The sequence below is a fragment of the Salvia splendens genome, chromosome 1 (genome assembly GCF_004379255.2).
Source record: "Salvia splendens isolate huo1 chromosome 1, SspV2, whole genome shotgun sequence".
Lineage (NCBI taxonomy): Eukaryota > Viridiplantae > Streptophyta > Magnoliopsida > Lamiales > Lamiaceae > Salvia > Salvia splendens.
This window is the reverse complement of record NC_056032.1, coordinates 46240670-46255449: the sequence shown is the minus strand read 5'-3', so window position 1 is coordinate 46255449 and position 14780 is coordinate 46240670. Positions and strand designations below refer to the sequence as shown.

Below are 14780 nucleotides of genomic sequence, written 5' to 3'. Positions count from 1 at the left end.
CCCAAGTTCTTGTCATGAAAGGGAAGAAGAGTGCATGTTGTTACCAGCAACTTGAGATGCCAGATTTCCACAGAAGTTTTTTGAGCCCTTCTGCATCTGATTTCCAGCAGATATTCACAACCAATGTGAGAATCATCACTATAAATTATTAGGCCTACTATAGTTTTTAACCGAAACTAGTATACTTGTCAAGTGGGTACTTAGTCTAACCGGATTGATCTCCGGCTTGGTCCGGGCCCAAGTGGGTCGGATGGACTGGGCTTATATATGAGCCCAGACCAAGCCCGCTTTGTTTCTCTGATGGGTAGCTCCTTGGACTGGACCATATCAAATTTGGACCACTTGACAAGTGTAACGAAAACCATAGTTTGTACAAGAATTTGTAAGAATAGAGATTGCGATTACCTTGAAAACCCCCGTAGTCTATGCGTGCAAATTTACTATCCTAGACTATAAGTGTGAGAATATCAATCGGGCCGATACATTTCTCACATTTGCTGGCTCGGCCCATTTGACACCTCTAGTTATGATTCATTAATGAAAAAACCAATGTTGAGGTCACATGGTCATGGCTTAGTTTTTTTTAGGTCCCAATGAGCAATTTAGGATCTAGAGCTTTAGCTAAAAATAAAATATGCTTATACCTAATTCATAGTAACATCTAATTTGTGCTCACATACATTATTTCATCAAAACAGAACTCATTGCTCTCAAACCACACAAATCAACAAGATGATGACAGCTTCAGAAGTGCTCAATCAACTCCAAGTGCTTCACTAAAGCAAAACAACAACATACAGGTAACAACAACGACCACGACAACAACGACAACGATAAATTTAATCGAAATTCTAAATTTACATTTGTAACAAACAGATGGACTCAAAGCCACCAAGAACAACATGGCTGGCCACCCTGTTCGGGTCTCGGAACGAGACAAAGAAGGAGGGAAAACGGCTCCAGACTGCCCAACTCCACGCGGCCCTCTCCCTGACGCAGCTAGCTGCAGCCATACACGGGATCATCACGGCCACGGGCAGCAGCAGCAACGGAGAAAACTCCCCGTTCCAACCAGGCACACCGTGCCAGGACATGGGCAACGTGGTGTCCTCTGCTGCAGCGCTCATCACCAACGTGTGCGCGGAGGCAGCAGAGTCCCTCGGGGCCGACAGGGCCCGCATCCAGGGCGCTGTCGACTCCGGGGTGGCCATACGGACCCCTATCGACATGATTGCCATCACAGCCACAACAGCAACATGTAACCTAATTAATACATGTCTTAATTAATTATTAGTATAATAAATTCGCATTAAATGAGATTTGGATTTGAATTTGTGGTTTGAATTAGGTTTGAGAGGAGCTTCGCTTTTGAGATCGAGGGCTGCGGCGGTGCCACTGTCGAGAGTTCAAGAGATGCTAAAGATAAGTGCTGAGATACGCACAATCATGCCTTCTGGTATGTAATTTTTACGAGTTCGTTTTAGGGTGCGTTTGGTACGATGGAATTGGAACAACGTTGTTATTATAATATTGTGATTTAATTTTTAAAAAGAACTGTTTGAAAAATTAAGTTATTGGTATGACATTTGCAGTATATGCGCGTGCAATAAATGCATTGCATGTTTAAGCCACGTATAATTTTCCAAAAAATTATTTGAAATTTCAAATATGTACTTTGGCTATAAATTCAAATTATAAAATCAAAACTCAAGCATTTTTGTGGTTTACAAATTCACCCCCCACCAAACACATCCTTACACATCATCTCGTTCAAACGTCTCAAGACGACACGAAAACTACGTGCAGGCCGGAAAGAGAGCACGCGGGTGAGCGTCTACTTAAAGCATCAAAACCTCATGTTTTGCTTCAAGAAGAAGTATCTAAGAGGAGCACTCACATCAACCAAAGAGTGTACTTGCTTCTTCAACTTGTTTCTTGCATTTTTTTTTCTTACAACTAAGATTAAACACACACTATTTTGCAGATCAAGTCACAAATATCACTGAGGAGAGAAGAGAGACACAAGGGAATTGCTTGCTATGTTTGAAGACCAAAAATGGGATTATAAAGCTACTATTTGAAGATGAAATGCAATCTAAAATTTGGATATCAACTATTCTCAATCTCTTGGAGATGCAGAACCTTCATAAATATTGATTTTTTTTGGTAATGTCACGTTTATTTTTGTATGTTGTGATTAAACCAGAGAAGGTGAATTATCGTTCCCAAATAGAAAGACAAAAATTGTTGTAAATGGCGACTGATTCAACACGCACTCGAACACCGAAGATAAAAGGCACAATGATTTACGTGGTTCGATCTACGTCCATGGGCGAGGAAGAAGATGGCTTTATTGATTATGGTTGAAGATTACAAGAATACGAATACAACTCTACAAATCACCACACTCACTTCTAGTCTCACTTTCTCTCAAAAAGCTAATCAAGTGAATGTAAAACAAGATTTGATTCACGGTTGTTGGTTCATGCTGAGCTCGTGTGCATGCGCCTTGATCTCCTTTTATAGGAGAAAACATGCTTCCTTCAACAGCTCGCGGCCCCAGCTGTAACAGCCTTCCAACCGAAATACCGAAATAACCGTTGCATTCAAAACTCAGCCGTTGATCTTGATGATTCACGATGTATATGCTCTATGACTATGACTTATAAATGTAACTATACATTTCACCTAGCCTGTAGGGCCCGTTTCTAAAAATTATACTCCATAATTATTATTTATTATAACTATTATTATTATGTTATCAATTAATAGCTTATTTTTTAAGGTAATTAATAAATTATGAATCATATTTAATATTAATATTATAACAATATTAGAATTATTTTTATCAATTTATAACTTATTAAACAAATTTAATTTATTTAAATGTGTGAATCACATTTAATATAATACTAATAATCTACAAAATATTATTACTATTAATATTTCAATTAATAATTTAATTTTTTAAAATTGTGCTCTGGTTAATTAGGACTTAAATAGTGGAGTACTGAATTTTTATATATATTCAAACATAATCTATACACAAGATAAGTAATGAATAAATGATCATTATTCATGAATTATATTTTCTAACAATATTACTTTACAATAAAGGTTCATATAGATTGGTCGTCTAGCTAAGAGTTTTGACAACTTAAAGTGCGAAGGGTAAGGTTTTAACTATTAAGAAGATTTTTGTTAGTTTTATATTATTATTTAATTTTAAACTCTTATTTCAAGATATTGTAGTATTTCTACAAAATCTATTATTTTTTTGAAAACAAATTAAATCTTGATATGATATAACCATATTACTATAAAATAGTTTAAACAATTCGAATTTATTTAAATGCATATTATTTCCAGTTATTTTAGGGTTAACTATATATAGTTTATATACTGAACTTTTGTGATTGATTTAATTTCTAACTTGATTTTTTGAAAAAAAAAATCAATTATAGCATTTTTAAATAGCACGCTTTATCCAACTGATGTTTGAATACCCAATCAAAGACAGGGCTTCTTTCGTCCAAATCTTTAATTAGTTGTTTTCCTTCATTTATTGGTATTACAAATAATTACTACTATAAATTTGGTACACCAAATTTAAATAAATCCACCATAAGCTTCGAATGAATGAGTACCTAACTTAAATTCATTATGATATTTTAAATAGCACTCTTTATTCAACTTATGTTTAAATATGGTTGTCTGTATGTTGTCGTTTGATTTAAAAAACATTAATAATATATCATCTATAGATTGCCTAGATTTCAGGATAAATACAAAAAAAAATCCAAACATTTATTTAGTTGATTTTTAATTGTGAAATGAACGTATAATTTAATAAAATTTCATATTTTCGACAATTTATAAGAAAATAAAGTTATATACTCTCTCTCCCACCACAAAATCCATCCATTTTTTGAATTTACCAGAAAGCCCCTCATCTTTTAATAAAATGCACAATACTGTCGTAAACAATTGGTTGGCATCGCATCGCATCGCATCTCATCTCCAAAAACAAAACTCACATCGATCCGTTAAATCTGAAAATCACCTGATTGATCGGACCGTCACCGTCTTCCGATGGAATCAACGGCCGCCGGAATATCGGCGCTGGCGGAGGAAGCCAAGGAGCTGCAGGAGACCGCGGCGTCCCTCATCTCCCGAACCACCCGCGAGGAGGACGCGCTGCGCCAGCGCGTCGCCGCAATCGACGCCCGCATCAACTCTCTCCGTTCGCCCCTCCGCGGCTCCAAGGATTTCGATAAAGTATGAGCTGCGTCGATTCATCCGCATGCATGCGAGTAATTTTTTTACGTGAATCGTCGTTTTTTTTGTGTGTGTGCTGATTTTTGGATTCGATTTTGGGGAATAATTGCTAGGTGGAAGAGGAGCTGAAGAGAGTGAGGTATATATTGAGTGAGGGAGATGCAGCGGCATTTCTTCCTAGCAAATCTCATGGTTTGTTTGATTACTCTTATTTGGTTTGATTGTGTGCGCTGCATATGGATTTGTATGTTGATTTTGATTTGTTGCTCTGTAATTAGGTATGTTTTTGAGGATGTTTTTGGGGCCTATTAATGTGAGAGCTAATCGGAAGGATGTACAATTGAAAGTGAAAGAGGAATACAATAATTTCAGGGTATGATTCCAGCCAGTAAAGCTAGTTAATTTGATGTCCTGTTTATTCCATTATGATCTTGATTTGGTTGGGAATGTATATTCTGTAATCAAATTTTGGAGCTCTATGGACATAATAAATGTGCAAGTTTCTCATTCCATATTGTCATGAATCGTGATGAATGATTGAATGGAACACTGATTAACAAAAGTAGACTTGGTATTATCGATTATCGAATCTATTACTGTGGTGTATGTCATGTATAGCTTTTAGTAATAAAAGTGAGATAAGATTGAGGCATTGAGCAATTACTTGTCATGGTCTTCATCCTGTTATCCCATGGCATGAGAATGTGGGAGTCTTTGGTAGATTCTTAATGAATAATGATAAAGAACTGGATAACCGATAAGCCAATCGTTCACGCGAGGTAACCAACAAATTGTGCGGACTGGTAATCATGTGTGATACGTGTCATGTCGTGGTTAATGAAACAGTGATTTGCTGGAGACCACTGGAAGATTTGTTAAGTCTAGCTTTTGATTCTAATAAGATGAGATTTAGATAAGCACACACCACATGACAGGAACATACACATAACATTTGTAAGCGTCTGCCAGCATTTTAATCATTAAAAGCTCAAGGGACCTGACCTCGTATCTTACAATAGATGGCAGTGTTGATGAAATCTGATATTTATGAGTGTTCTTGATCTGAAAGATATATTAGAAATAATCTAGTTTACTTTTAGTGCCTGCCCCACTTATCCGAACTTGAATTATTTTTCTTAATTATAGCTGGAAGAGCATACACCTTTTTTGCAATAACTGATGATGTTTGTACTGATGACAGGATAGAACAGCATTTTTGTTCCTTTGTTTGCCGTCACTATTGCTTATTTTAAGGTCATATATTTGGGGTGGATGCTTACCCGCATTACCAGTTCAACTTTACCAGGTATCGCATGGCAAAACTCTGTTTCTTCTGATTTTGATCCCTTCCTCTCTTATCATTATTATTATTGCTTATTATTTTTGTAGGGGAGTTTGTGTGTGAAACTCATGTCAGTCAATTATTTCTGTTACAGGCATGGTTGCTATATCTTTACACTGGTTTGGCTTTGAGAGAGAACATCTTGAGAGTTAATGGAAGTAATATACGTCCTTGGTATTTGACTTTTCCTAAATCTTCTTACTTCCTAAAAGTGGAGTTTTTATTTTTATTTTAGCTAAAAAGATTGAACTATGGGCATGTAGTTGGGAAAATGTTGACAAGAAGATCAATTTAATCTAACTTCTTGTTGCAATAGTTATCGTTATGGCTTTAGGGATCTTCTAGTGCCCAAGCTATTCCTTTCCTTTTTTCATCTTTAATATTCATTTTTTCTTTGAAGTTTGGTTACGAAGAAATAGGACATCGTTTAATCTAGTCTTGCTCTTACTTATGCAGGTGGATTAAACACCATTATTTTGCCATGGCTATGGCTCTGATCAGTCTAACTTGGGAAATAGACCAAGGACCTGACTGTGCTCAGAAACAGGTAGTTAATGCTTACCCACATTTCCCCTCACATAAAATGTAAGCGCACCAACCCACCAAATGAAATAAAATGGTCATTGCAGATAGGTGTACAACTATTTCTGAAATGGGCAATAATGCAAGGAGTTGCTATGATTCTTCAGAATATATACCAAAGGCAAAGACTTTATACACGTATTGCGCTTGGCAAGGTAGTTTTAGCTTGCCTGGAATATTTGGTTTCCTTTACCACCAGCTTCTTCATGTGCTCAATTTACATCTTTTCAGAAAAGTTGACTCCTTTATTGGGTGCCCTGATACATATAGATGTCAAGATTTCTACATGTAAACTTGTCTGTTCAAATGTCATTGTATAGAATGTTCTCTGCCTTTTTCAAAATAAATATTTTGAAGTTCGCAACTTTTTTTTTGTGATTTATGTGTGATTTTCACATGAGTTATAGCCTTCACTGATAGGCTAGAGGGATATCGTCCTTCAAATTGATTGAGGCACAATATTTTAACATATCCGGTCAATAATGTTCAACTATTGCTAAATGTAGGCTAGGAGGATGGATGTTGTTTGGGGAGAAACTGCTGGAGTGGAGGGTCAACTACTACTGCTATGCCCGATACTTTTTGTTTTGCAGGTCTGTTAAGTTCCTTCCTCTCGTATCAATAGCAAGACAACAATACCGCTTCTTTATATTTTACTGGAATCAACTCCTCGTGCAAGTGATATTAGCAAATCTCTTAATGGACTGTGTAGGCTCGTTAAGTTGAGATCCATAAATCTTTTCATAGCCGCTCGTGTTTCTTCTTTTTGATGGCTATACTTATGACCTCACTAAAGCCAACGTTTTCCCTCAAATCGTGTTATGGTTCTCTGTTTCAGGGATTCGAAGCTTATGTTGGGTTCTTGTTGCTTAATACTACTATGAATGGATCCAAATTGGATTGGCAGGTAAAGTGATTGTGTAAACATGTCTTTGTCGAATCTTCGTTCTTTCTTCTTCATCAACATTGTATTCAGATTCACCTACGTTATTGTACCTATGAATTTCAGGTAATTACATGTGGGGTTCTTCTCATAGTCATGGCAGTCGGAAATTTCGTTAACACGGTGCAGACCCTAGTAAGGAAATCGAGGGTTAAGGCAAAAATCAAGAGAGGTAAAAGCAGGCAAGAGCTGCATCAACTGAATCATGGATCAGATGACAAGAGTTCGTAAACAGCCTGCAAATATCAAGTTTAGTTATTTGTGCAGTTTCTTTTCTCACAAGTTTTTGGCTTTTTTTTTAAACTTTTTTTTATGATAGTAAACTTGAATACTAGGAGTTAGAAATCTATATTTGTCTTATATTATAGGATTTCTACACACTGTTTTGGTTTCATATAGAGAGCTTTTTTACTACGATCCCTCGTGCCTGTGCTTGTGCCCGTGCCCTTATTTGAGACAGTCCGTACCTCTTTTATCACACGTTCGCTTCATCAATACTCGTCAATGTCCACAATAGAGACATTGCAAATGTATGTACATTGTATATGGCGTAAAATATTGTGTTGAGATGAACCAAAACTTTGAAACAGCTGAAATGAATCACGGGTATTTAAAATAGTAGTAAGTGATATTTGCCTTAGGAATTTTTAAATTTTTGTTAAATTCTGGTTTTGCATACCAACTTTAAAAAAGTTCCTAAACTTTCACTATATTCTAGGTTCTCATATTCTCATCCATCTCGTTTCTTGTTTTCTCCCTTTTGTCTAATTCTTTTTTACATAAACCAAATGGAATTATTCGAATTAATATAATACAATGATGTTTTGTTTCCTATAATGTAATATCATTTCAGTAGATAGTGTCACGTAAGTAAGTCATCAAGCTATGTCAAATTTGAAATTTTGATTGGTTGCAAAATGGAGTAACAAATTAATAGTAGTTCGATAATTTGTAAACAGATGTTAAAGTTGGTGAGCAAAATCAGAATTTAGCGATAGTCTAAGAATTTATAGAGTTATGAGACTTTTTATGAGATAAGATCAAGCACAAGATGCAAAAAGACTAGCAATGCTAGTTTTGTTTTCAACAAAATCGCCACACACAATTGAACATATAACGAGAGAGAGAGAGAGAGAGAGAGAGAGCGAGAGCTCAGAGAGAGGCCCATCCCGAACCAACTGGTCTCATATCCGGCACAAGCAAGTTAGGAGCTACCGAGCTCGGCTCGAACAAACCGAGCTTCTCCAGCAGACGCTCGACTAATCCTCCGGCAGCGTACGACACGCCCGAGGCAGATATCCCAATAATCAAGAAGGTCGCGACTGTTTTCAAGTAAGGCTTTGGGGGCCTCTGCACACAGGCCTTTCCTAATGACAGCACAAGTATGCACACAAAGGAAGCTGCTGCCACCATCAATAGCTTCAGCTGTTTGTCGTCTGACTCGCGGAACGAGAAGCCGTACACGACCGGAGGCACCAAGCCGAACGCGATGTACGCTACTATGGCAACAAAGGCGTGAAGCGCGAAATTCTGTCTCCGGCCCAGGAGCTGTCTGTAACGATCCACCTGCTCGGTCACTTGGTTCGAGAGCTGCTCCTCGACGCGGTCGCATTTTAAGTCCCACAACTGCACGGTTACACGGAGAATGATCCACGAGATCGACAATACATATGATTGAGTATTCAAAGGATGAGACAGAGTCCAAAAAACTTACATTGTGAGCAATGATGAAAAGACCTCCAATCAAATTTGCAGCTCCCAGAGTTAACACATTTACTGCAAATGAATCAACAAAATTTGAAATACTGTAGTTATGTACTATCCGAATGAGTAAAGATCGCGTGCAGCATACTTACATGTGGCCGCGCCACCGCCAGCGGCTGATGACACAACGCTAAGGCTAGTCATGGTCTCTGCTAGCCCACCGTAAACTATGCTTTTGATCACTTCAACTTTGATTTCTTCTCTCGCTCCGATTACTTCTCTTTCAGCAGTATTAGTTTGAGTTCCCGACTGGGAAACTGTCGGAGGCGTTATAGTCGCTACTGGATGTGCATCGATGATAGTTATCCTGGTATCATTGCCTACACCTGCATCAAGATTTTGTGATAGTAAACTCGAGAAACACGAGTTAGGCCTTTCGATTCACAGTATTTGGTCTTACCTTGTGGAGATGGTGCATCTCCTATTTCTGAGATGATACTAGTTCTGAGTGGCTTGTCGTGTCTGAAGTCGACCGTCGTTGTGGTTGTCACCTTCTGAGGGACTTCAGCAGGGTAGACCTCACCTGTTGGTCCAGAGAAGAATGGTACCAATTTCATACACATTTTGTAGTTTCAATCCGAGATCATACTCAGAATAGTAAGATTTTGAAGATATACCGGTGTCACTGCTGGAATCGATATTTCTGTTGTCGAGAACAGATGTAGTCACGATAGTGGCTCTAACGTCTTGTTCGCTGTGAGGAATAGATACTGAGATCAATGTGCTATCCGCGTCTACTGATGGTTGTGGGAGCTGGACAATGTCGTTGTCTTGAATGGTCTGAACTTCTTGGATAGGTTTTGGTTCCGTTTGCTGATCCGTGGCTAACACAGCATCCGACTTATCTGAGGAGATGATCATAAGTCATCCCAAAACTCAACTGATTGAACAAGGCTAACATATCATGATGTGTAAAAGTAGTTAAAAAACAGTACCTAACAAGGGGATTTTTAGATCCCGGCCTTCGTGTGCAGCAGTTTCTGCTGTAGTTCCCTTGAATCGTGCAGGAGCACGAGCAGGTGGGGCCGTATCTTGTAAAACTAATGGTTGGCCACTTACACGAGCAGGTCTGGATGATGGAATGGCTAAGCTGACTTGTTGGACGTTTGTTTCGGAACTATTTCCTGTATGTGAAAGAACCGAATTATATGAACACGTAAAGGCTATTCAGACACCACACAAACAATTTGAAAGGGAAAGAATGCTACCAATTTCATACACATTTTGTAGTTTTAATCTGAGATCAAACTCAAAATAAAAAGATTATGAAGATACCGCTATCACTGCTTCTGGAATCGACATTTATGCTGTCGAGAATAGTTGTGGTCACGATAGTGGCTCTAACTTCTTGTTCGTTGTGAGGAATAGATACTGAGATCAATGTGCCATCCGCGTCTACAGCTGCTGACACTGATGGTTGTGGGAGCTGGACAACGTCGTTGCCTTGAATTGTCTGAACTTCCCGACTAGGTTTTGATTCCATTTGCTGATCCACGGCCTTCGACTCATCTGAGGGAGGTAAGTCATTACAGCAGTCACCCAAAAACTAAACTAATTCAACAAGGCTAAAATATCATGATGTGAATATGTAGTTAAAAAAACAATACCTACTAACAAGGGGAGTTTTAGATCTTGGATTTCATCTGCTGTTGTTCCCTCGAGTCGTGCAGGAGCACGAGCAGGTGGGGCCGTATCTTGTAAAACTAATGGCTGGCCACTTACACGAGCAGGGCTGGACGATGGAAAGGCTGAGCTGACTTGCTGCACGTTCGTCTCAGAACTAATTCCTATGTTAAAGAACCGAGTTATATGAACACGTAAAGGAAATTCAGACGTCGTCTTACAACTCTGCTCTCTGCAGGCACGACGCTACACATACAATCTGTAAGGGAGAAAAGTACCTTCCCCAACCAGTGTTTTCTGCCTATTCGGTTTAAATATGTCGAACCAGCTCTTCTTTACATCCGGTGCTTGTCCATCACGTACATTTTCTTTCCCACTTCTGCCACCAAACAATCGGAATCCGTCCCCTACATTGCTTTCCCCACTCATAAGTAGCAAATAGCAACGTTATAAGCACAAAGATATTCAAACAGAAAGAAAAAAACACGCGCTTACCAGTTGGAATGAAAATGCTGAAGCACGATAAGCAACGAAATATAGCCGGGCCTCTGTCACGGTCATCTTCATCGATTGGTTGTGTTTGAGCATCGTCGTTACCAACTTCACCTTCCTGATGAACTTGATCCTCGGACGAAACAGTCCCTACAGCTGCAGTTTCTGTTTTGGGACGCTTCACCTCCTCATCGGGAATCTTTCTTCTGCGCTTTCGTTTGCTAAGAATAACCCTCTTTGTAATGCAAGACTTGCAGTTGGGACAGTACAGATCATGTGTGGTCTGCTTCCGAATGACTCTTTCGACGTCCAACTCTGTAATTTCCAGATCATCCTCGTTAATCAGCTCGGTTTCTTCACTCTCGATCTCTTTGGAAGGCCCGTCAATCGTTTCAGAGATGCTGTTCTTCTCAATCTCCTCCTCGTATTGATTGCTTATTTCGGAAGCTCCATTGAACTCAACAGCCGGATCAAGAGACGGGATGATGTATTTTCCAGGCCCTTTCAAGATTGGCTCCCTTATAATATATGAAGGCGTAGAATTAACACTTTCAACCAAATCTACAAAACAATGTGAGTAAACAATTTATAATTTTCGACCATCATCATTATCTGCACTTTTCGATCTTATTAGAAAGCTCGTATTATAACTAGCTCTTACATTCTTGAGATGAACTGTCTGAAGACATGACATCTGAACTCGAAACGCCATTCTCCTTGTCCTCGTCCTCGTGTTGATTGTTTATGACCGAAGCACCATTGAACTGAATGACGGGATCAAGAGACGAGATGTCGTATTTTGCAGGTCCTTTCAAGATTGGCTCCCTTATAGTACCTTCAACCAAATCTACAAAACAATGTGAGTAAACAGTTTTGTAATTTTCAGATAATCATCATCATCTGCACTTTTAGAAAGCTCGCATCATAACTAGTTCTTACCTTCTTGAGATGAACTGTCTGAAGGCAGGACATCTGAACTCGAAACGCCATTCTCCTTGCCCTCTTCGTCGTGTTGATTGTTTATGACCGAAGCACCATTGAACTGAATGACGGGATCAAGAGACGAGACAGTGTATTTTGCAGGTCCTTTCAAGACTTGCTCCCTTATAATATATGTAGATGTTGAATCAACACCTGCAACCAAATCCACAAAACAATGTGTAATTTTGAGATCATCATCGTTATCTGCATTTTTCGATCTTATTAGAAAACTCGTATGATAACTAGTTCTTACCTTCTTGAGATGAACTGTCTGAAGACAGAGCATCTGAACTCAAAACGCCACTCTCCTTGTCCTCTTCCCCGTGTTGATTGTTTATGACCGAAGCACCATTCAACTGAATGACAGGATCAAGAGACGAGACGTCGAATTTCGCAGGTCCTTTCAAGACTGGCTCCCTTATAATGTATGCATATGTGGAATCAACACCTGCAACGAAACCTACAAAACAATGTTTAATTTTCAGATCATCATCGTTATCAGCAGCACTTTTTGAACTCATTAGAAAGCTCACATCGAAACCAGTTGTTACCTTCTTGAGATGAACTGTCTGAAGGCAACCCATCTGAGCTCGAAAAGCCATCCTCCTTGCCCTCTTCCCCGTGTTGATTGTCTATGACCGAAGCACCATTGAACTGAATTACGGGAACAAGTGATGAGACATCGTGTTTTGTACGTGCAGGATCCTCCACAATTAGCGTCTTATGAATATACGTAGGTATAGGATTAACACGTAAACCTACAAAACAAAGCAAGAAAACAGATTTAACACCATACACAATGTTAAGTCATATACATACATATTAGAAGCTTAAATGCACAACATTGCCTAAACTATTCCTTTGAAACTGCATGAACTAATGAAGGATAGAGGTGTGTGTATCTTAACCACAGACACTTTCATTCAATTTACACATCTACTGACCTTCACACACAAAATTAAAAGTTTTGATAGCATCAACACAGACACTTTCATTGCCATACTTCCAAGTGCAGATTCGACACTTCCACACTCCTTCACCCAAAAACACAGAAACAAGTGATTGAAGAAATCATGATCCAAAATGCCAAGCAACTCAGTCTTCCTAACTCTTAGCTAACATTTGTAGAAACAGAACTAGAAAACAAAAGGCTGCAATTAGTTCTTTTTGTGGTTCCTAAAGGCACTAAACAACCCTCATTCAATGCCTTGGCTCCCCAACTAGATTACATTGACTGTTTTCATTGTTTCCTAAGATGTAAAAGCTTACTTTTGCTCAAATCTGAGACAGAAAAACCGTCAACCATTCACAGCATTGCATATCCAAGAATTCCGACTCCACAAACAACAGAAAATTGTGAGAGAGAAACTTTTGTTTGAAACTCAATTTGTGAAAATCAAGAAAATGAAGGAAAACAGAACTTAAACTATACACTGTAAAAAGAATATAAATAGTGAAGAGGGCCGTTTCACCTTTTTTTACACCTAATTTACAGACAGGTAGGGTTATGGAGTGGTGTCAAAGGCACAAGAAAATTAAGGTACTGTGCAATTTTATCGTTTTCAGAGACATTAATAGAAAAAAAAGTGTTGCAAAATCTGTAAAACAGAACCAAAAATGTTACCTTCAGCTTTTTCATGGAAAACAAGATTTTCCTTTGAATTCTTGCCCCCATTAATGGCTTCTGCTCCACTTCCAAGAACCTTTTTTTCACTCTCCTCTCCTCCATTAATGGCTTCATTTTCAAGAACCCAATCAATCTCCTCCATTTTCTGGTTTTCTGCAGGAATGATTAGCTCTTCATTTTCATTTTGAGAGACTCCTCCATTACTCACTCCACCATTAATTTCAACACCATATTTTGGAATGATTTTGCTGTCATCTCCATTTCTTGAATTCCTGACCAATGGAGTTGTTTCCTCCGCTTCTTGCTCCTCCACCTCAGCCTGCACCTCCAACTTGTACTCTTCCTTTTCCATCTTCACACACACTGAGAGAGAGAGAGAGACTTATGATCTTTTTCTTGATAGGAATGAAGAGTTGCTCACGTCCAATTATAGATGAAAAAGGCTGTTAAAGACCACTGCATTGCGCAAATGTGCAGAAAATTACAAAAATATTAGTAGTTTATTCCATGCACTAAATGCAAGAGTGAGGTAGGTGTGTGTGTGTGTGAGAGAGAGAGAGAGAGAGAGAGCCTTATCTCTAAGGGAGTTGACGAATACTAAAACATGCAATTTTCCCATTGAAGCCTAACCAAGGATTGAGAGAGTAGTCAGTGTAAACATAGAATCTTGCAAAATCCAAAATTAGAGCACAATAAATTAATAAGGTGTGGGATCTATCCAGGAAGAAGGATGATGGCAACGTGTTTGCATTTAGAGCCTCCACGATAGAAAAGCCCAGCCATAACTTAGGGGTTTTTTCTTTTTTTTTTTCTAAACCACAAATAACATTCCTTGAGTGTACTAGATTTTTTTTTATTCCGGCTTTGGGAGCCCTCATGCGTCTCCTTTTAATGAAACGCATGACGGAGATGCGTCTTTCATAAAGACGCATGAGGGACATGCATCTATCAATTTTTTTCGACTTTTTTTTACGAGGGAGAGACGTCTCTAATTTGATTCCAGGGAAAGAAAACGCGGTTCGAATTATGGGAAGAGTGTTGTAGATGGGAGAGCAGGTTGTATGCCAGTCTGACATTGTGGATGTGTGAATGTGTGAATGTGCCATTTTAATTTCGAACAGTTTAGTCAAATTAGAAATAGATCAAAT

The 14780-nt window shown here is 38.6% G+C and overlaps 3 protein-coding genes across 6 annotated transcripts; 2 read left to right on the top strand and 1 right to left on the bottom strand.

Moving 5' to 3' along the window:
• Position 1: 1 nt before the first annotated feature.
• Positions 2-2253, top strand: LOC121805329 (VAN3-binding protein-like). The gene is made up of 6 exons (XM_042205139.1): positions 2-125; positions 699-800; positions 877-1258; positions 1349-1456; positions 1807-1911; positions 1985-2253. The coding sequence occupies exons 1-6, from the start codon at positions 15-17 to the stop codon at positions 2155-2157; spliced, it is 981 nt and encodes a 326-aa protein (XP_042061073.1). The 5' UTR covers positions 2-14; the 3' UTR covers positions 2158-2253.
• Positions 2254-4003: 1750 nt separating this feature from the next.
• On the top strand, positions 4004-7559 carry LOC121802364 (transmembrane protein 120 homolog). Its single transcript, XM_042202033.1, has 10 exons — positions 4004-4278; positions 4392-4470; positions 4557-4651; positions 5480-5584; positions 5715-5794; positions 6077-6167; positions 6250-6357; positions 6709-6795; positions 7041-7109; positions 7212-7559. The coding sequence occupies exons 1-10, from the start codon at positions 4093-4095 to the stop codon at positions 7374-7376; spliced, it is 1065 nt and encodes a 354-aa protein (XP_042057967.1). The 5' UTR covers positions 4004-4092; the 3' UTR covers positions 7377-7559.
• Positions 7560-8107: 548 nt separating this feature from the next.
• On the bottom strand, positions 8108-14329 carry LOC121756209. Of its 4 annotated transcripts, XM_042151711.1 has the most exons (17): positions 14209-14329; positions 13630-14103; positions 12950-13039; positions 12557-12763; positions 12259-12465; positions 11964-12158; positions 11686-11871; positions 11028-11585; positions 10811-10939; positions 10517-10696; positions 10185-10418; positions 9845-10033; positions 9527-9754; positions 9310-9432; positions 9002-9235; positions 8860-8921; positions 8108-8771 (listed from the first exon to the last, which is right to left on the bottom strand). In XM_042151711.1, exons 2-17 carry the CDS (start codon positions 13982-13984, stop codon positions 8298-8300), a joined length of 3651 nt encoding a protein of 1216 aa, XP_042007645.1. In that variant the 5' UTR covers positions 13985-14103; positions 14209-14329; the 3' UTR covers positions 8108-8297. The 4 variants fall into 4 exon arrangements, with proteins under 4 accessions (XP_042007645.1, XP_042007637.1, XP_042007652.1 ...); XM_042151703.1 differs by having other exon boundaries at positions 13630-14294; XM_042151718.1 differs by having other exon boundaries at positions 11686-11859; positions 13630-14294.
• Between the last annotated feature and the right edge of the window lie 451 nt (positions 14330-14780).